Source organism: Malurus melanocephalus, unplaced genomic scaffold (assembly GCF_030028575.1).
Source record: "Malurus melanocephalus ecotype Western Australia unplaced genomic scaffold, MMel_1.1 scaffold_38, whole genome shotgun sequence".
NCBI lineage: Eukaryota > Metazoa > Chordata > Aves > Passeriformes > Maluridae > Malurus > Malurus melanocephalus.
In genome coordinates, this window is record NW_026623270.1 from 1,830,939 (window position 1) to 1,852,644 (window position 21,706).

Below are 21,706 nucleotides of genomic sequence, written 5' to 3' on the forward strand. Positions count from 1 at the left end.
TAATGCTGTCACCTTGTTTTTTATCAGGTCTATGGAAATGCAGGATCTAGCAAGTCCTCATAACCTTGTTGGAAGCAGTGATGCACCAGGTAGTTCCAAACTGGATAAATCTAATCTCAGTAGCACATCAGTCACAACAAATGGAACAGGAGGTAAGTATAAGACACAGCTGGCACAMAGAAAGTTTTGGCTAGTTTTTCGTCATGTAGATTTTTTACGATAATTTCAAGAATGACYGTATACCCATTTATAAATCCAGCAAGAATTACGAAAAATTGGCAGTCATACAAGTGTAAATTTCTAATTCCAACTTCACTTCTTTGATTTGCACCAACTGAAGTAAGAGACAGAACTGAAAGAAGGTACAAAGATGAAATAAGAAAAAATTTTGAATGGTTRATTTGAACAGAGAAATGTTTGCTTATAGCTGTTGGTAACTTATGAAACAAATTGCATTTTGTTTGTCATACTTCATTGATGAGTAATAACTTACTCTTATACCCTGAGCTAAATGCATTTAGGTTAAGTTAAAATCACTGACAAGAGAATTGCATCAAAATTAGACTTACATGTTTATTTTGGTGATGAATTCTATTCCTTGGGAGGTAATGAAAGTTTGTAATAAACAGATTGTAAGATTTTTCTCAGCAGTAGCTGCTCATTATTGATGTAGATGATACTGTAGGATCAACACTTCAATGCAGCTACAGCAGATACTCCAGTGCTTTCAGATAATCAATTCTGCCACAGCAGTGGGAGACAGGGTGCCACATTCTGAGGTGCAATCCATGAGAGTGACACCATGGATATGAYTCAAACTAGAGGGTTTTTTTAGAGGTTATACATTGCTGTCTATTTTAACAGTTGGCACTAAAAATATTTTTTGGTTTGTTCTTTCTGGCCGCAAGGCAGAGCATTTTATTCACTTACTCTATTTAAATAAAAGTCTGTCAATGTCAATAAAAAGTGGATGTGCCTGTGAGGGTAACTGAGCTCTGCAAAGACAGGCTAAACCATATTTTTAAATAGAATCCTTATTGCAGCATAAAGAGAAGAGAAAACTTGAAGCATGCTCTTGAAGAACACTAGTAACTAGATGCCTCTGTTATACAGTGTGCATAAACAAACCAGTTAAAATAATACCCTTAAGAGCAATACAGTTCCATTAAAAGACTTGACTTAAAGTGCCAAAACACTGATTTACCTTGAAGACTATTCATTTGCGCTGAACAGACCCTGGGAGAATGAACTGTTGCACCATTCCTGTTCTCAGGAGACAACATGACTGTGTTAAATACGGCAGACTGGTTGCTGAGTTGCAGTACTCCCTCCTCTGCAACAAGTATGAGAGACCCTGGTACAGTGCATGTGCGTGTGGTGTGGCTCCAGGACTGCTGTGTGACATCTCTCTCCCTTTGCTCCAGTCTTTTGTGTGCAGTTTGAACATTCTCATGGAGCTCCCCCTACCCCTGCACCTTTTTTTGCCTATCCTTTCTCAAAAGCCTTTCCCATAGCCAGAAAACTGTTAGGAAGTTGCAACAAGTAGTTCTCTTACAATGCTTTGRAAGTCATTTGATGAGCAAGGAGAATTTAACCCGCTTATAATTAGCTTAGCTGTCTACATGCTCTGAGTGACTGGGATTGTCTCGTGGTGTTCAGCATTGCTGGGAATTGCCAGTCGTCAGCACTRGTGGAAATCAGACCAATGGAATTTTCACAGAGTGCCCATTTGCTTTTCTTTTGTTTTYAAGTAGAGCAAGGCACAATTACCTGAGCATGAGTCAAGGTTGACAGTAAGGTTATTACTCCTACTATGGCTGTCATTATTAATCAAAACTCATGTCTAATGTGTTGCTACATGTARCTTGCCACTTTACAAACATTCAGCCAAGTTTTCCTAGCTGTTGTTTTCATTTATGAGTTTCCAGACATGTATTATTAATTGTCATAAGTTGTCATAATTAATAATAATTCTATATGTGACGTCAGAGCAGTACATATGGGACATAGGTGAAAACATGCATCACCTTGTTTCACTACAAATCATTGCAAAGGTGCTTAAGTTGTGCAGGTTTGGACTAAAGTTAGAAAGATTTCAAAATCTTGCCTTTTTAAAAAATCTCTCACAGTTAGCCATTTGTAAAACACATGTGCAAACAAAATTTACAAAAAAAAGTTCACAGGCACAAAAGCTCRTTTGCACTAGAATAACTCATTCCATGTGAATGCTCCTGCTCAATTACAAGAATTTAAGTTTGAGGAAGGACTGAGCTRGCTTAGTCTGTCACCTCATTTAACTGTTCAGTATATTCAGGTAAATGTGGAAGGTAACAATTTGAGTACTAATTATTAGTAGTGAATAAAAATGTGTTACTTGTATTAAATCTGATTTTCCATAGGCAGTAAAATGTTTAAAATTGAGCTTCTAGTTGAGTATATTCCCAGGAAAACTCGTAGGGCTTGCTAAACGAAAGAGGAAAATCATTCCTTATGACAAGCTGTGTGGTTTATTGTTTTGTGTGAGCTCTTAATCAGATTTGTTTGCTACAACATCTGTTACACTTGCTTGTCCTTCTTCATGCGTAGTATTRACACCTATTGCCCCTAAAACTCTGCATTCATTTTCAGTCCTTAACATGGAGGGATGCTTTAGAGAAAAAAAAAAAAAATAGAGATCAGCAGAGTAGCAGTTGTTTTGATATGCTAAGTCTTCTCTTCAAGTAATAAGGTGCATTGCAGAAGCTGTTGCTTGTTTTGAACTGTGTTCTGAATTAGCTTTACAACAATAAAGTTTGGAGGAGATCCCTGGAGGTCATTTGGGCCAAGCATGCTCTGAGCYGAGCCAGCTTTGCTGTTAGATCGTGTCRCTCAAGGYAGCATTGATTTTTCCTCCTACATTKAATTGGATTTTTCCCWTAGTGCAGCTTGTATCTGTTCCCACCTGTTGTTTCCCAGGGCACCTTTGGAGATGAGCGTGCCTTTGTTCTTTGTCATCTTTGCACCTTCCCATTAGATAGCTGCAGGCAGCAATTAGCTCTTCCCTCAGCCTCCACTTATGGACAGAACAAGCCCAGCTTCTTGTGTTTCCCTGTGCACCGTGTGCCCCAGCACCTGGTGATGTTGGTAGCTCTGCTCTGTTGGTGTGGTGTCATGGTCTGAGCCCAGCAGCCAACTGAGCACCCCACAGCTGCTCGCTGTACCCCGGGTGAAAGCAGAAAATGTGCAGTCTGCCCTGCTAGCAGCASTCAAATCTATTTYMATTTCCAYAGAYACTGCTTTTCAWTTTAWTTTCACTCTTTCAATATGTAAAAAAAAAATCTCTTGAACAGATGTTAGAATGTTTTGTTTTTGTTTTGTTTAAGTTGGCTTTGAGCTTTTTCTCCCTCTTTATTTAATGGCATGCAACATAAAGAAAAATAGGTAATAGTCAAAATCTGCAGCTACAGAGGAAGGACCGTGATGAATTCCTTACCCTCCTAAAGTCTGAGTACAACAAAGTAAAACTGTTTAAAGTCAGGAACATACAAAAATACTTTCTGTAAGTATTTTTCAACAAAATGCAGTGCCAATATAATRTTTTCCCTCAAGTACAGGAGTGAGTTTCTTTTGTTTTAGATTCTTTGTTTGACAGGGAAGGAAAAAAGATGGCATCTGTTSGTGCTGATGGCAGTGAACTGCAGCTGGTATTAACCAGAAGTAGACAGAATTCTAAAGTAAACATTTCAATTCATGATTGAAGTTTTTGTTAAATATAACAATTAAACACGTGCTGTCTTCCTGGATGCAATACTGAATATTTGTAGCCACGGACAATAGTGAAATACCTCCTTGAATAGAAAGAAATAAACGTGCTAAAAAGTACTTTTTTTGCATGTAGATAGATGCCCAGACTTTGCAGAAGTACATGGAGGCATCCATGTGTAGTAACCAGCAAATAAATTAGTTTAGACACTTCTAATACTTCAGACAGCAGTATACATGTTCCACGTGACTGAGAGATTTAGTGGAGGCCATCATTTTGTGTCAAATTACCCTTAAGCTTTTTCTTGATGTGTGTTTTATTGATCTCCTGAAAAAATCACATCTTCTCCAATAATTATAGAAATTGGAATTTCTRTTCTAATTACTTTTAAGAATTACTTTGTTCATTTTGGGTAATTTTTGTCACAGTTTATTTTTTTTTTTAATGAAAAGACAATAGCTAGCAAAATGAGAGGGAGTGCCCAGCAGCTTGAAAAAGTGGCTAAAATTCTTCCCTAATGATTCCATATTGAATGAACATCCTGCTGCTTGCAGGGAGACTATTTGCTCATAGTAGTTTTGGGCATGGAAGAAAACAACAATGAAAAGAAGTTTACATTCAACAGATGTACGTTCAATTTTTTTTTTTATCGCAGTAAATGGAAAGATACAATAGTGAAACTTAAAGAAGAAGGTAGTGCTTGGTTTGATAGGCACTGGTGCACCCGTAATGGTGCAGGGCACCCCACCAGTCACAGAGACAARTGTATCCCAATTTCTCCTCTTGATCTGAACAGGTGTCCCTTTGAATTCAGCTGACCTGTACAGTCACTTGTACAGTTGTAGACACAGCAGCATCCTGTGTGACTTCTTGAAGTGAGATCCATTAGGCAGTGTGACTGGAAATGGGATGTGATTCTGTAGGAGAGGTAAATCACATGGCACTCATCACAGGCAGCTTAATTGGTAGCTGTGCAATTCCCAAAGAACAGCTCACTGTGTTCCCAGACACAGGGATTAATAGCAGTGTGGGTCTGTAGGTGTTGTTCTGGACATTTTTACCATGTGGAAACCAAATCCTTTATTTAACTCATCCACTACCTTTTCCTCTTCAGACTGTATGAGGAACGGGGACTTGTTCCTTCAGGCAGTACTTGGACTGAATCAGCCTCTGAAAGCACCTCTCTGTCTCAACTAAACATAAAGGGAGATTAGCAGGCATCTTTTATACATTTGATTTAGATGACTTGAATCTGAGCCACAGTTTTTAAATAYATTGCCAGCTCAGACCATGAAATTCCCTTCTTTTCCATACTGTTGCCAGTGAAGTCAAAGGTGGATGCAGTGATGTTGACAGATGAGAGCTTTGGTCAGCTTAGCTGATGCCCCTCAGAGGTGTCAGGTAACCAGTTGGAAGGACAGCTTTCCTTGGCAAATGTCAGACCTGCTGGGGGGCTCTGCCAACCTGGCTGTGACAGCAGAAGCAGTGACACACAAATCCGAGGCTGTGCCCCTGAAAGTTGGATACCTGGCATAGAGCTGTGGTAGTTGCCTGTGCAGGTGCTCATTGCCTGTGCACTCTGTGCCCCTGGGCACTGACTGCTCTGTATCCATACATCCATAAGCCTGTGATGAATGCCCAGGCCCAATCCTGACTGACCTTCATAAATAAATTGTGTTAATACATTGAGGCTTCCACATTTGCCAGTCAGACAGCTAATAGAAGTGTTTTCTCTGCTGCTGTTTCTTGCCATTTCAATTGGAAGGGTAGTTCCAAACTCCATTACAAAAGTCCATGCCAGATGTTCTGTCTCGGTAACACATTAAACTGGAAAATCTGTACTGCCTCTGTGGTGCTTTTTGTGCTTTCAGTTACAGCTTGGATGGTAAGACTGCATGATCATCCCAAAGAAATAATTTTAATTTGGAGTAGACCAAAATGTTTGGTAACCTTTGAGTAAAAAGCTGACTTGTGGTTGTCATTTGTGTCCTACTCTAGTTTTTGGCTTCTTTTTCTTTCAAACTTCTCTCTTCATTTATGGAAAATTGCTTGCTGGTGACCTGGCTCAAAATGGCCCCAACTGACTCTGTAAAAAGGGAAAGAGAAAGGCAACATGCTGGCAYTGTGAAAGTAATTTGCTTCTATATGAGCATGATATAATATTATAATTTTTTAGGCAAAACTGTTTTTGTTTTGTTCTACATCTTGTGACAGCTAATGTTTCCAACCTCTRTGCTACTCTTACAGATTTGTTAGAATCAATTAGATTTAGGTTAAAATGTCCCTAGAAGATACTCCAGTTGCTAAATCCAATAGCTAGACAAATGCACAGGTAAAGAGCTGTGTGGATGCATGGACACTGCAGTCAGAGCTCGTGTGTGTTGTCTCAGGACAGTGCTCGAGCAAAGGTTGAAGCTGTTGCACGTGTGCTTGTTCTAGCTGGACTACCTSTAGTGAGACTGGCATGAGGACTCCTGCACAAATCTAGAAGTAAAATCTCATGTCTACTTATTCTTCTATGTAGTGTCTCTTCTTGCAGTCAAAACAGAACCCATGAACAACAGTGAAACGACAACAACAACTGGAGATGGATCGCTTGACACTTTTACTGGGTCAGGTAAAGCCATAATAAGATGATGCTTTGTTAGATGCACATTAATGCAGCATTTAATAACCTTCATTAATGAACATTTGCATGGAAGCAGTCTTTACAAAGCTACAGTAAAATGGAAATAATAATAGCTTTTTCATTTTTGTAAATAAAACTGCAGTTTACATGAGATCTTTTTCCTCAGGGTTAATCTTGTATTATATTTTTTTTAAAAAGGGTTTGTGTTTGCAAGTCATGCTAATTTGTAAAGTTTCAAATCGTAAGGATTATATCTCAGTGCTAATCCTTTTACTCCAATTAGAAGTGTGTTAGTTTAAACACTGRCCAGATTGCTATGTTACTTTCTTTCCATTGGGATGAGCTACTTTCTTCCCAAGAAAACAGTTTTACTGTAAATAATCATAGGCTTCAATTACTTCTTAAAAAATGCAAACAAACAGTGGATTAAGTAGATCCCTATAAATTATTAAAGAGTGATGAACTGTGGAAAAGTACAGCTAATCTGCCTTCAAATCATGAAGTTGAATCCTGTTAATGATAATATTAACAAGGAGAGGAGGGAGAATAAGTYTTGCATCTGGAAAAAACAGTTCAGTAAAGGCCTGACTGAAATGTCACCAAAGCCACCAATCACCACTCCACATTGATACTACTATTACTTTGGTAGACTTAGGTAGTCAAAGCCTATTTAAAGTATTTTGGCAATCACCATGTTTCTGTGTAATTAATCTTTTTTTTTAAATTGAGTGTATGTTTTCGGAATTGTCTTTTAGCCATCAGTTAAACCCAAAAGTTGATTATTCAGAAAAGKATTTATAACTAATTTAATGCCTGAAGAAAAAAATACTTTGTGAGATTTAAAGCAAGTGTTTACTATTTCTGGTTAGAAAGAATGAAAACATTGTCCTCATTATAATTATAATGAAAAGAACCCCATCAACTTAAAGTCTAAGAAGTTCCATAAAAAATTAAATAGTCTGGGCTAAAATTTAGCTTTTCTTTCTCACTATGTTGTTACTCARTTGTAAAATTTTATTAGCAATGATTGCAGATTATAAAATGTTCAACCTTATATATGATTTTTTCATTGTTGGTGAAATTTTATCAGCTCTGCCATGTATTTAAGGCACCTGAGTTGTATTCTATGTCCAAGGCAACATTGGAGTGCCAAAAATTGCAGCCTTCAGCTCACGTTTAGCTACCTAAGTAACAGCTTGATTTCCCCAGATGCCACTCACCTGTCAGCTTCCAGTGACTTCAAAAGAATCTTGAGATCTCTACACTTTGGATATTTGAAAAGTTGGTGCCTCTGGAAAAAAAAAAAAAGCTGGAATTTGAGCCTTGCATAATCCTTTTTCGCCTGTTAGCCACAAAAAAAAAAAAAAAAAAAGCTGGAATTTGAGCCTTGCATAATCCTTTTTCGCCTGTTAGCCACCTGCATACTCAAAAGAAATGCGAGCCTGATTCTCAGTTTAGTGCACAAACTCCAGCATTAAATGAGTGCAGTCATTCACAGTGGGAAATCAATAGTCTGCTTGTCTGGGTGACGTGCAGCCTTCATCATCAGAGCGAGACACAGAGCTGCCCTGATAACGCACTCAGCCTTTTAGRAAGATTGAATACATTACTTCTGCACTTGCCTTTTACTGGCACTCCCAAAGCAGACAATTTGGTTAACTCCAGTTTTGTGAGAAAAGTGCTAAAGAGCAGTATAAAGTCAGCAAAACCGGGATTTCTCAGAGTTTTTAACCTAACTGGCTAGTTGGGGTAATTGGTGGGTTGCCAAAGACAGTAAATGCTGAGTAGTAGACTGATATAATTTCAAATGAGTCACCTGCAACTGAAAAAAATGCAAAACAAAGCCCAACACTGAACGGTTTGGGTTTTTTTTCCTGAAAATGAGTTAGTTACATTTGTGTGTTACTGCAAACTATGATAAAGTGATGATGCCAGCACTTCCCTGATGGTCTCAAAGCACCTGTACCCTCACTTTGTGAGATGGTTCGACACATAAGCCAATATTACCTACTGTGCCTTGCACAAGCATAGATCAGAAGCACTCAAGTGTCCTTTCTTGAGTTGGGAAGGATTTAGGTATGTTACTAAATATTTTGTGAAATGAGACWTGAATGAAAAGAGAACTCCAGGTGCTGAGACCCATTTGAGAATCTGCCATGTAGAAATTCTCGTCTTCAAGCACTCTCCCCATTAAAATTGATTTCCATGGTCCAAGGGCAGCCAAAACACATGACCTGTCCTGGAACTGAGCAGAAGGCTGAACAAGCCTGTGGGGTGTAAAGTAGTCAGCTCTGTCCCTAATGACCAGCTGTAAGGGATGGTCAAACAGATTGTGTGAGATATAGGGCAGGAGCAACAGATTAGACTTCACAGAAAACATTCTGGGAGCTGTTGATTGAAAAGGTGAAAAGACAAAGCAMRTAGATCTCTTGAATTTAGAGTGGCMCTTCCCCTGGTGGCCTTGCCCTGGTCATTGGGATTGGGCAAGGTCCTGTTCAGGGCTGCAGCCCATGTGTTGCAGCTCATGGTCAGGGCTCCAGTTACCCCGTGCTGCAAAGCTCCCTGGAGGAGCCTTTGTCTCTTGCCGTGGGTTAGCCAGGTGAGGAGTCACATTGTGCACCCCCTTCCTCCTCCTTTTTCTTCAAAGAAGAGCAGCTGGGAATTAGTGTCAGTGTACTCTCTGTGGTTCTGCAGCACTCTCCCCCTGGGATGGGCATTCACAGGACTGGGAGAGGTGCACAGCCCTAAACTGAGATTTTCATGCTCTGTGAATTTGCTGCAGCTTCTCTGCTGTAATATTGCTTACAATATATATATATATATATATATATATATATATATGTTGCTTACAATAGTGGATTAATTTGAGCACTGTTTTGTCATTTTAATGGAGAGAGAGATATTTGATCTTTTCATCTTTTTTTACTTAGTATTTATTATCCATGGGATATGAAAGACAGTTTGTAGATATAGAACAATTTCTGAAGGCTATAAAGGTGAAGTCAGGCAATGTTACTGCTGTTTAACCTACATTTTGTTCCCTTGTCCATAGGGATTGTAATGTGACTTAAATGAGGTCCTTTTAACCTAATGTTTTTGCACAGAATTTTCCAGATGTGTAATGAAGAAAATACAAAACTCCAGTCCATATTAGCATACTGAACCCAATACATGCTATTAAAACAGTTAAACTTAAATTTAACTTTTTTAATTTAAATTTTTTAATTTAAATCATCTGCAAACACTTTGGCCAGTTGAGCTGTGACAGTAACTGCTAAGAGCTGGCTGTCAGCTTATCCCCTCTGTGAAACCATGTTAACTGGAGAGATCAAGGGTCTTATACCCACCCTGAAGGGCATTCCTCTGGTAAATTCAGATAGCGAAGTCTGAGGAATATTTGAGTTTTCCAAAGAATAAACAGTTTTGATTCTTTTTTTTTTTTTTTTTTTTAACATGAGCAACACAAAAGAGCATTTAACCCCATTCATTTAAATGGCTGTATAAAACGCCACAGTTGCAAAACCCACAGCAGCCTGCCTCCACCATCCTCGGAGAAAGATAAGTTAATAGGCTAAAATCTGATAACTCTCAGAATTAGCAGTTTCATCTATGAAATGCAGGCGTAGTCCACAGACTCCACTCAGCCATAATGTTCTCATGTGATGGGCCTTACACCCCATGATTCKCAAACTTCTCACAATTTTAAATGTCATGCGCAAATTGCAGGGACAAGCTACAAAGAAATAGTGAAAACAACAGATTTYTTAGTCTTGCCTCTTTTTCTTCCTTGCAACTGGTAGTATCATCAGGGAAAATTGAGGGAAAAACCAAGGAAATTTAAAACCAGACACATTCCAAAAATGTTTTATTTTCTTTTTAAATCTTTTATGTTCTTCTGATTTTTAAAAAGAAGGTATAGGCAGAAAGAGTAAAAAAGCAGGCAGGACAGKTTTTGCTGAAAAATATTAGGTTTTGATAGCTCAAGTGATTTATGAATAATTAATAGTAATTAATTTTTTTTATCGTTTACATAAGGTGGGGTGGCATGGTAAATGGGCTTTAACCAAATTGGTTGATTGARTGAGCTCTCTTCCAGCAAATGATCAGACAAAAAGTGACGCAGTATGGCAAAAATGATCTGATAAGCCGATAATGGATCACAAAAGTTCCCTGCCCTGAGAACCACCAAGGTCACTCTCTGCTATTGCTTGTCTTTAGAAAGGTCACAGAGCTACAGCAGGGAAGACTAATTACTCATCGAGCCTTAAATAACCAAGAGCATTCTTTAGAGTTCTGTGGACCAGTTATGTTGATGGTTCCTGCTGTAGGTTTGTCTGACTACGGGAATAGCTGCCTGCACAGATTGCTCTGTGGGTTGAGCTTAAACCATAGAAAGGCATTCTCAAAAAAACCCTCAAAAACAGTACCCACACAAAATGAAATTTAGTAGATTTCCATTGCAGGCAAACCCTCAATATCTTTTCACACAGCAACTCTTATGAACTCTAATGGCACATGTTTTAAAAGTTATYATCCAATTTTTCTTTACTTTCAAGCCATACTTAACTGCACATTTAAGAAAGAAGTTAATTGTTTTTCTTCTGCTGTGTTTTTCTTTCAAGTCCTACACATTCTAAATGCATTTAAGCTAGCTTTAAAAATATGAAGTTCTGCATATGTTCAAAGCAATAGATCTGAGAGACGTTAATTAGGGCTGGATGTAGAAATATATCACGTTTCATAAAATAGTTAGGAACCTAAACCTATTTGTCACTTATAAAATTCTGAATGTTCATTTCTACTACCATTACGAATAACTCAGGAAGAGGGTACACTTTGAAGTACAACTATGATTGATTAGACTAAAGAAATTCCAGTGCTTCATTGTGTACTACTTTAATCTTTTGAAAAGTGAATGAACAGCAGATGGCCTAATAAAGACACTCTGTGTTTGCCCAGTATGGATTTGCTCTGAAGGGATTGGTTCAACACTTTAGAGTACATATATTTGGAATACATCTGTCTTAGTCAAGACAGATGGCTAAAGGAAAGGGAAACTTCCAAACACTTGGAATTAATCCAGTGTGAGCACTGCTTCTGGATGAAATTTTAATGGGTTATGACTATTGTTCTGTTAGCTTTCTTGGAAGAATGCAACTGTGAATAGTATGGATATACACAATTTGGATGGCTACTAAACAGGACTCTTTATGCATACTTAAAAAGAAAAATGCTGTTGTTAGGGGGTATATTCTAATTGGCCTGTTTATAAAGAATTGTAGTTGCTTTCTAGTGCTCAATCCAGTATCTTCCATCACCTAAGCTGACAAAAACTAGTCACAACCATATAAAAAATGTTTTCCCTATCCAGTATTAAAATTGGACTTGTTAATGTGAGGCTATAAAGGTATATGTATGTTTCTTCAATCCCATGAAATACCATATGTGAAATCACAAGATCCTTTTTAACTACCCCTTTTAATACAACTTGCAAATTTGAAATATCTGTGCTGTGTGGATCACAGCTGATGTATGAAATATGTGCCTACAGTATACTCAGAAATGTGTTAGTCAAGTGCAGAAAGCATGACACACCCATGCTAACTAAAGAGTTTGACACAACAATTTGGGAGTTTTTGAATTTTGGTATTAAGATGTTGCAGCTCAGGTGACATCTGCTTCCTTGAAAAGCTGTAAATTTCAGTAGGCTTCTCTGTTAATGTTGCTGCATTACTGTTCACCCTGTTTGGCTGTGTAGGTCTCATGGTGTTTCTAACTRCTGTACTCTTGTTTTCTGTTTTGCAGTAATAACAAGTAGTGGCTACAGTCCCAGATCAGCGCACCAGTACTCTCCACAGATATATCCCTCCAAGTTAGTGTCTGCACCTCTTCTAGTCTTTTATAGACCTTGGCTCTGGGCAGTTTTGTGGTTTGTTGCAAACAAGTGTTCAGCAGGAGAAACAGAGAAAAAGGAAAATTCTTAAGCCACAGTACTGACTCCGGTACTGGCTCCCTCCAACTTTTTTTTCCTCATGTGTCTGCAGAGTAAGATCCTCCTTCGTGCAGTTCTGCTGCACAAGAAACCCCCTTGAATATCAGAACACAACAGAAGGAGAAAAATGAGACTATTGTGCTCTCAGACATATTASCAGCATATGCTGGCAGTATATACAGATATATTTTGAAGAAGTCAGTTTATATATAGAAATCACAATTGCATGTGCAAGAWGCATACTGGGGGGTAACCCTGTCCCTGACCCTTCCATAGCCAACATTGCCAAACGCTTCCAAACATTCCATGATCATGAACCACCCTTTCCCTCTCCAATATCATAAGATTTAAAAATCAAATAAATTGGATTAGCTTTTAATCTTATTATTTTTAAGCCAATGTGTGTTGTTAGGAATAGAAATTTTTTTTTTCTTTTTTTTTTTTTTTTTGAGGAAAACTGACTCTTGGGCAATAAAGTGAATCCGGGAATGGGAACTTTACGAAAAAACACCAAAGATGTTGTATGAAGTTGCTGCAGTTGGCAGTCTCYTAGTTTGCTTGTCCTATGATCAGTGTTGTGCACAAGGGTTCTTGATTCCCTTCTTATGCCATCTGTTTGTTTCCATGTATTTCATACAGTTATTGGTGTGACTTTGATACAGAGAAAAATTGAATCCAAAGATTCAAGAGCCCATTAGGCACTTACAAGTTTTTTTTTTAACAAATTTGCATTCATATGATGGTAGCCAAAATGTATTAATACAGAAGGTGGGTGCCTGAACTCAGAGCCCTCATCCCACTAAAACAGGTTTTGGCAAACTCTGTTAGGTACTTTTAGCCAAATACATTACAAGGTTTAATAGAATTTTTAATCTACTGTTACAAGTTTTTGGCATCTAAATTAATGAGTAATCCATTTCTGATAGTAAATGCTGCCAACTGCACTGAATTAATTAGAAAGAAAAAGAATTAAAAAAAAAATAGAATTTGAAATTTAGTCATGGCTTTTAATTGCCAGGTTTCAGTTAGCATAATTCTGCAGAGTGTGTTTATTCAACTCTTGGTCCATAAAGTCTTATTTGACTTACAAAACAATCCAAGAAAAATGTTTCTCTGTATATTTTTGCAACTCTGGAGGGCAAAAATTTTAAACTTGGTTTTATTCAATCTCTCTATAAAACCTCAGTATTCATAAATAAAAGAACATTTTTATTTCCATTCTATTTCCCTAGYCCATATTTTCCGAACATTTAAAGCCCATCTGGTTACCAAAATATTGCTGTCAGTACTTTTTGTGCTGCTCTCAATGGGTAGGATCCATCTCCCATTGAAGCTAGAGGCYAGATGTCTGTTGAAGCAGAACCTGCACAGATGACATGATGTGCTAGCTTCAGCATTCACCTTTGTGTTCCCTTTATTCTTCCAGTCCAAGTTTCCCTCTGCTGGATAAAAAAGCACGGGGGCTTTTCTAATTGAAGCATTCTGATCTCATATAAAAGAGGTTAAATCTGTGTAAAGATGTGCACAGTGGCACAGCCCACCTAAAAGGGGACACAGAAGGTTCAAAATTAAAATATAGTGATAGGACAGCATAAAATATTCACTGTGCCTTGGGGAACATGGGATGGAGTGTTTTTCAGCTTATTTCAGTGGGGGATGGAATAAATCCCAGAAGAGGAGCAGTTGGCAGAATAATGAACTGCCTTTGGACATCTTTAAACCTTTTTCTTTACTTTATTGCTTGAATCAACATACAAAGTATTTGTTGCCACAGTAATGCTATTTTTCCTGATATTTAGGCCCTATCCACACATTCTTTCTACACCAGCAGCTCAAACAATGTCTGCCTATGCCGGACAAACCCAGTATTCGGGAATGCAGCAACCAGCGGTCTATACAGCCTACTCACAGACAGGACAGCCCTACAGCTTACCCACTTACGGTATTTGACCACTTCTTACTTCACTTTACGTAGAACTAAAAGCAATGCCGAGTGGAATGCTTTTTTGCTTTCTCTTTTGTTTTCCCAACTGTAACAAAATATTTTAAAGAATCAGTTGAAAATTAATTTCTTATACAGATTTGGGTGTAATGTTGCCAGGCATCAAGACGGAAAGTGGGCTCTCGCAGACCCAATCTCCACTGCAGAGCGGGTGCCTCAGTTACAGCCCAGGGTTTTCCACCCCACAGCCAGGCCAAACACCCTACTCTTACCAGATGCCAGGTGAGTAGCCACCTCTAAAATTTTAAGCTAAATATTTCATTCCAGTGCTGATAGGCATATGTGTGTTCATTTTTATCATCTGTTGCTTTAGATCTGGTCATGGAATGCAGTTCCTATTTGCACCTTCTTTGGGATTTTTTAGTGGAGTGAACTCATATAGCACAACTGGAAGCATTTGTTGTATTTATTAACATATACAAGTCTCTTTTCCTTGTTTTCATGTTTCTGTGTATGATGTAATTTGATACTTGTTTCTCTTTGGATKAACATAATTTTTTTAAGAATTTCTCCTTAATTGATATTTATTGTTTAACTTACTATTGAGTTAGTAATTCATTTATTACCCTTTTGGTCATTGGTAACCTATTTTATTTGGATAATTTTAAAGTGTCTTATACAATAGTTWATCTTCTGCATATTACAAATTGCAATATGAATCATCTGGTTTATCCTGGAAACAAGGACATGCCTCATTACAGATTGATTAAAACCACCAAGATATAGCCTTTTGGAAAGGTTTTTGTTTCGAAARCGTAACACTAAAGTGTTAGAAATGAAGGCAAAAGAGAAAAACAGTCTTTGAGAAGAGGTGCRACTGCAATAAACTGAAAAAATGCTTTCTAAATCGGTGAGATTACTTACTGCTGGTAGCTTGCTTGCATGGTGTGAAGAGGAATGTATGACTGTATGCGTGGAAGTAGAATTTAATTTATTTTAAACTTTCATTACAATGTTTTATATGTCTAACAGAAAATTTTTTTTTTTGCTCTGTTTCATCTAGCTCTCAACGTGGAGTCTTCTAATTAGAATTTTATTTTGATTCACAAACAAGTTCTCACAGTKAATTGTATTTTTTTAATTTTAGGTTCTAGTTTTACACCATCATCCACTATTTATTCAAACAATTCTGTTTCAAATTCTACAAACTTCAGTAGTTCACAACAGGTATGAATATTGCCATTTTTATTTGCCAGTTACAAAAGGACTAGTATAACTCCAGTGATAGCATGTTATTTTAATTTAGCTCTATTATGTTGAATGAAAATCACTATGGTTCAATGCTGTTTTCTGTGGAAAATTATCTAAATCCTACTGGAAGCCTAGTTACATATTTTAACACTTAAATATTTCAGCAGCTTCCCTGTAGTATTTTATTAAATAACTTTAAATTGAAAAAACATTGAATATTCTTAAAGGAAAAAAAAAAAAGCTAGACCAAGCCTTCAAAACACTAGCAAAAGTCATATGAATGTACACTTAGAAATATTTAATGGGAAAAAAGATCACTCATTACTGTACATAATTGAGTGTTCTGCTGCATTTGTTTCAGGATTATCCATCATACACWGCTTTTGGCCAAAATCAATATGCACAGTATTACTCAGCATCAACATATGGTGCATATATGACCTCAAACAACACGGCTGATGGCACTTCATCATCATCAACCTACCAGTTGCAGGACTCSCTCCCTGGCTTGACTAGTCAACCAGGTACAGATCTACATTCAGGTGAAAACMATTTTTCTATTTTTCTCTCTGTTAGTATAAATACGAGATTTCTATATTTAGCTTGCATTGACACTGATGTTTTAAATTTGTGCTTTCCAGAAAACTTCATCGTGTAGACCACCCAGAATAAGCTTTTTTACTGTTTAGTTGGAAAACCTGTCCAGTTTGTTTGCTAATTAAATTAAGCTTTTTACAGACTGAGATGGTTGTCAGTATCACTGGAGCATTCCTGTTTTCACCTACACATTCTGAAGTAAAGAATTTACTGTAAAGAAATTAAATTYATTGCTGTAAAGAATTTAAAACAAGATGCCATTTTTCATTTAATTATGCCCTGGGCATGGTAGCAAGAGCACATGGGCTCTGTTCAAATGTGCACAAGCCATGCTTGCTAATTCACTAAATTAGGTAACTAAGAATAGAGAAATTGCTTATTATCACCATTAAGAAAAATGCATCGAAGTAGTCAGATTTGCAAAAAGAGCATTTTCAGGAGGCATGAGGAGGCTCCCTTTGCCTGCCCAGCCCTGCCCTCTTGTGCACAGCCACCAGAGCACAGTAGCCTGTTATTTGTGTTCCTAGGATGCCTCTGGAGGGTGATGGCCACTCTTTACTTTCCTTCAGCACTCAGAGCAGTCTCTTTCAGGGACAATGGCTTTGCTCAGGCAGCGTGGGCCATGAGCATTCCTAAAAAGACCAACAAACTGGCTTTTGGGTTAGGCTCTGAATAGGGGAGGAATTTGTGCCTTAGTCACAAAATCAGCTCATTGCATAAATCTTCCTAACGACTGTGCCATCTTACTGAAAAATGCAGTATTAAGATGTGTGTGTTATTGCAATGAATTTGTACAAAGGGAAGGTAATACTTTCCTGTAGTAGAAAAATGTAAACAAGGACTCATACATAATATGAACTGCTTAAATTTGCAAAAAGATGCTGGAATTTTAATTAAATCAATTGCAGTTTTTTCTGCCCAGATGTTTTCCTGAGGCTGATTTTTAAAGTGTAACAGTGTGCATGTTTGTGTGTTTCTGTCTGGGGTGTGGTATGGGATGGTATGGATCAGGATAGGGTATGGAATGGCAACGGGGGATACACATTCCCTTGATTTTTGATGGCTCAGAATGTAAATTTASGAAGAAGAACCTAAAGGTAATGTGAAATCAAGTGAAATTTCAACAGGTGGAGGATATCTATAACAGACACAAATCATATGTAAAATATTTTTTAAAGAGTTTGGAGCATACTTACAAGTTACAAGTTATTTTGTGATAACTGTGTATGTCCTGTGTACTTTTCCTTGCTGCTTTGTTTTTCCTTCACATTCTTATTTGAGAAAATCTGAGTTTCCCATGTTGTCTCTCCCCTGTGTATCTGCGTTTCTTAGAAATGCTGTGTAAATGTAAAATGTATTTCAAATGCCATTAGTATTGAATAGAATTGGCAAACAAAAAGGAATCTTAAATAATTTGAACACATTGAAAAAGTACTGAAGGTACTGTGAAACAGTAATGGATTTTMTTGGTTGTAGATTATTTAAGCATATGAACTGGTTCTCTTGTTAAGTAGCCTGTGCATCTGAATTTAACAAATCCGCCCTCATGTGCTCCTTATTTCTGTGAAGTGTCGCAGTGATCATGCGACCCTCTGCTGAGAGTGGAACGCCCACTTTGCAAATACATGACATGCCTGTGCTCTTCTGTGCCACTGTAAAAATAAATTTCCATTGGTGATGGGCAGTGTCTTGGAGATCATTTCAGATATCGTAGATCRTGCTGCAGATCTTTAGCACTCATCRTGTTCACTTGCTGTCAAACAAGTCCTCAAGACTTACTCCTGTGAAAACCCAAGACTAAACACAGCAAGGCACTTCATTCTTCTGGCATCTCTACTAGCACTTAATTCAARTATCTAATCAAAGCCTCTAGTGCTCTCCACACATACAGGATTTATTGTTTTCCTAATAAATTCCCATCAGATCRAGAGGTAATACCAGCTATAATTTTATTTATTGATTCTGTAAAGAAAATGAGATGAAAATTGAAATGAACTTCACTCTTTCTGCTATTCATGACAAGCAGTAACACACTACAAATCAGAAAAAAAAAGCAGGTTTGTAATGTTGAAACTGTCTTCTGGCTGCTCCGTCTGGTAAGGGTACATAACAAAAGTCAGTCCATAAGGAAAGTATGAAGGGGCTCAGAAATTCATCCATTCCACATCTGTGCAATGCTCAGTTTCTTAAACCATGGATTTCTCTTCTGAGCTTACATTGTGCCTGCCTTTTACTGAGATTTTTCAAAATGCACTTGTTACCACAGAGTATTTGTGACACAAAGATGTGTCTCCTAGGGCACTTCATCTCAAATAGGGATAACTCAGATGGATCGGGAGGTGAGGTCTCAGGAGATAAGTATGCCTGAGTATATTTAATGGACATGTGTGTACATTTAATATAGGACAAATGAGTAGTTTATTAAATATATATTAAAACTCCAGCAGAAGACATAGACCTGGATAAAAGCTTCATGTGAAGGCACCTTGCTTTCACACTTCCAGGGTCAGGGAAGGCAAATCACCATAGGATACAAGCTCCCATTCCATTTTTGGGATTCAGCAAAGCTTAATTTGGGACTGACAATGAAGTCATGCTTTGCAGCTTCTCTGGGAGATGGCATTAGGTTTATATTCAGACTGCAAAAACTTTTCTCCTGCTTAAGTGGTAGAACTGTGCTTTGTCAAGGAGGAGGAGTTGTTCACATCACCAAACGAGAGGTGGGGAACAACATCCTGGATACAAAAGACCACCYACCTCCATTTGTAATGTGGTGCTGTAATTCCCTGTCCTCTAACTGCAGCTGCCGCAAGATCTCCACAGAACAAAAGGCTTCATATTGGACTCATTCAAGSTGTATGAGTATGTGTGAGAACATCTGTGATGAAGCAGTCATTCCTTATTCTGGCTTCAACATTTTTCTCCTCTTTTCGTGGATCTCTGGTGCTGCTCATAGTCCCAGTGAAAAGAGGTGATGAGGCGTATTTATCAGGCATTTGTTGAACGTTGAAAAAGCTAAAGAATTTCAAACATTGTAATAAAAAATTSTGTTTAATATGAGCTGTAGTAGGAGCTCTTCATGATGGTAATTTTTTCAACACTCTTCGGTACTAGAATTTCTCATATTCTTTTATGTTGCAGGGCTGAATTTTTAATAAGTTTTCATTTTATCAGCATTGACCTCATTTCTAAAGCAAACATAAGATAAGTACAGTTTTTCCTTTAGACGACTGTCGGTAAAAAGCAAATCAAGCAATTCAGCCTACAGTTGTTTAAAAAAAACCAAGCACTACTGACTTGTGCAGTTCTAAAATAGATGCATACCTTGCATTCAAGTAAGAGACAGCTGCTCATTCTGATTTAGAGATTAGTGTAATGAAATAAAGTTGGCTTTCAATATCTAGATTTTACAAGGAACAGTGATTARTTACAGTACTGATTAATAGATAATTATGCAATCATGTACGACATTGACCCAAGCAGAAGCCTGGAGCAACTGGTAATGGCTAATACTAAATGAAARTTGGAGTTATTTACTTCAGTTGTTGGATACTTTCAGACAAGATTTAGAACAGGGATTTTTTTTTTTTTTTGGTAGATTAGAATAAACACAGTCATTGAGAACAGATGTTTTAATACATTACTGCAGAAATGAGTCTTGATTTTGTTGTAATGTGTTGAAATGTTATAAATAAGAAGACTTTTATGGAAGAATGTAAACATTCATCTTCACTTACTTAAGTTTTTGCCTTTTCATTTCAGGGGGTTTGGTTTGGGACATTTTTTCCATTCTGTCAGAAAAATCTAGGAAACTATATTTTTATACAGAACTCTTAAACACTCTTCTTTTAAAGCCAGTGTAGGTTTTTGCTGCACAAGGATTCCCATTTGGATGCTTTTTGTACCTTTGTACATTACCAAAGTGTATTTTTCTGTTCTTATGGGGAAAGAGCTAAGATAATGTGATCCTTATTGATTGCTTCACTGCCTGCAGTGACCTTGCTGACATCAACACCATGCTGGGAATAGAAATGATTAGTCAACAAGAACTGTCTCTCTCTCCATCCTGTACAGATCTCTGTCGGTGTGTCTTGTCCTTTCTCTGCATTCCTCTATGAAAAGTTACTCAGACTCCTTTATTACAAACGCAGCTCCTTATCTCTCATGGTCACCCTCACTGGACTAACTCYAGTCTGACAATATCTCTCCTCTACTCAGGGACCCAAACTATGCATTYTTCCAGAGGTGCAAGTTCAGAACAGAATAGAAAAATAGAATAGAAAAATCAGTCTCCTTCATCTGCTGGAGACTCAGTGATGCTCTCTAGTAAAAATGAAAAAGAAGTCTGATTCCAGCTCCAAATCAGATACATCATAGATGATTTTTGGGAAATGTTTGTACTGAGTGTTAATTTGCYCTGCAGATGTGCCATCATGAGCACTTTTAACAAATATTACCGGTGATGCAGAAATGCTCAATTGCAGGCAGCTCAAGGACTCCCTCGAATCAAAGTCTGTAGTGSATGTCAGATCAAAGCTGTACCCTTTCCTCCTTAGTGGAGAAAAATCAAATCATCATTTATAAGATAAATAATGAAGGAGGGTTTTTTTGTCATTTAGCACTCAGGAGCCTAGCCTGTCTGCATTGATTGCTAGTTTTGAAAGGGTACTCTGTTATGAAGAAAATTACGTTTCCCGTTTTCTGAGCTGTTGCATTAATTCATAAAGAGAAGTTCCACACCATCTTCCCTGGAGATACTTTCTTCCATCCATCAGTCTGTCTTACACARCTGCTGGTTTCTGATCACCTCTAAAGCCCTGTCTCACCACCAGAGAGAAAATTAATTAAATGGTTAAGTCAGAGATAGCCTGGAGTGTGGTTAAGACCAGTTACGCCAAACCAGGTTGAAAGCCCTTTCGAAACATCTCTGTGACAGCCCACAGTGCCTCATAYTGAGAGAAAGATGATCAGAGTGCAGTAAGTACAACTCTGTCTTCTTCCAGAAGACAACTGGAATATTACATTTAATTTTAAGACTTTCCTCTGCCAATTTATAGGCTGAAGTAAGGTGAAGGAAAAAGGTGAACTTTGCTAAAGAGCCGGTTGAATGGGAGGAGGAGATGGAGCTGGGAGCTGCCTGGCTGTTCTGGGGCGTGGATGAGTTCCAAACTGTTCTAGTGAATGTAATGCAGGACTTGGAAACAAGTCTAGCTGAACTGAAAACTTGGAAAATTTATATAATTTAAATACTTTAACTAAAAGGCACTTCATGATGTGAGAAACCATTAGTGTGACTTCTAAAATACATCTTCCTTGGGTACACTGATATTTGCCTGGGCTCATGTGTGTTTGTGTATCTGCACATGCATATGTGTCATTTTAATCTTTCTCTTATTCTGCGAAGGCTTATATAGTGTTTCATTGGTAAAGTCAGAAGTTTATGTGGCATCTGCTGATTCCATCTACTTAAGCCACATTATCATTCTTTTTMTGCAACTTTTTACGTGTCTTTTGTCACTGTGTTTGCATATAGACATGTCTAGCTTTGAGGAA

General features: G+C 37.7%; 1 protein-coding gene across 5 annotated transcripts in view; it reads left to right on the plus strand.

The window, feature by feature from the left end:
* The first annotated feature begins 27 nt into the window (after nucleotides 1-27).
* Nucleotides 28-21,706, plus strand: part of EYA4 (EYA transcriptional coactivator and phosphatase 4) — a 44,466-nt gene continuing 22,787 nt past the window's right edge. Inside the window, exons 1-8 of one of the 5 annotated variants that reach the window (XM_057364345.1) lie at nucleotides 28-152; nucleotides 1,274-1,342; nucleotides 6,267-6,359; nucleotides 12,177-12,243; nucleotides 14,163-14,305; nucleotides 14,444-14,587; nucleotides 15,453-15,532; nucleotides 15,918-16,098. In XM_057364345.1, the coding sequence (XP_057220328.1) occupies nucleotides 32-152; nucleotides 1,274-1,342; nucleotides 6,267-6,359; nucleotides 12,177-12,243; nucleotides 14,163-14,305; nucleotides 14,444-14,587; nucleotides 15,453-15,532; nucleotides 15,918-16,098 (898 nt within the window). In that variant the 5' untranslated portion in view covers nucleotides 28-31. Of the gene's footprint in view, nucleotides 153-1,273; nucleotides 1,343-6,266; nucleotides 6,360-12,176; nucleotides 12,244-14,159; nucleotides 14,306-14,443; nucleotides 14,588-15,452; nucleotides 15,533-15,917; nucleotides 16,099-21,706 lie in introns of those variants that run through there. The other 4 variants (XM_057364342.1, XM_057364343.1, XM_057364344.1 and 1 more) reach the window with 4 other exon arrangements.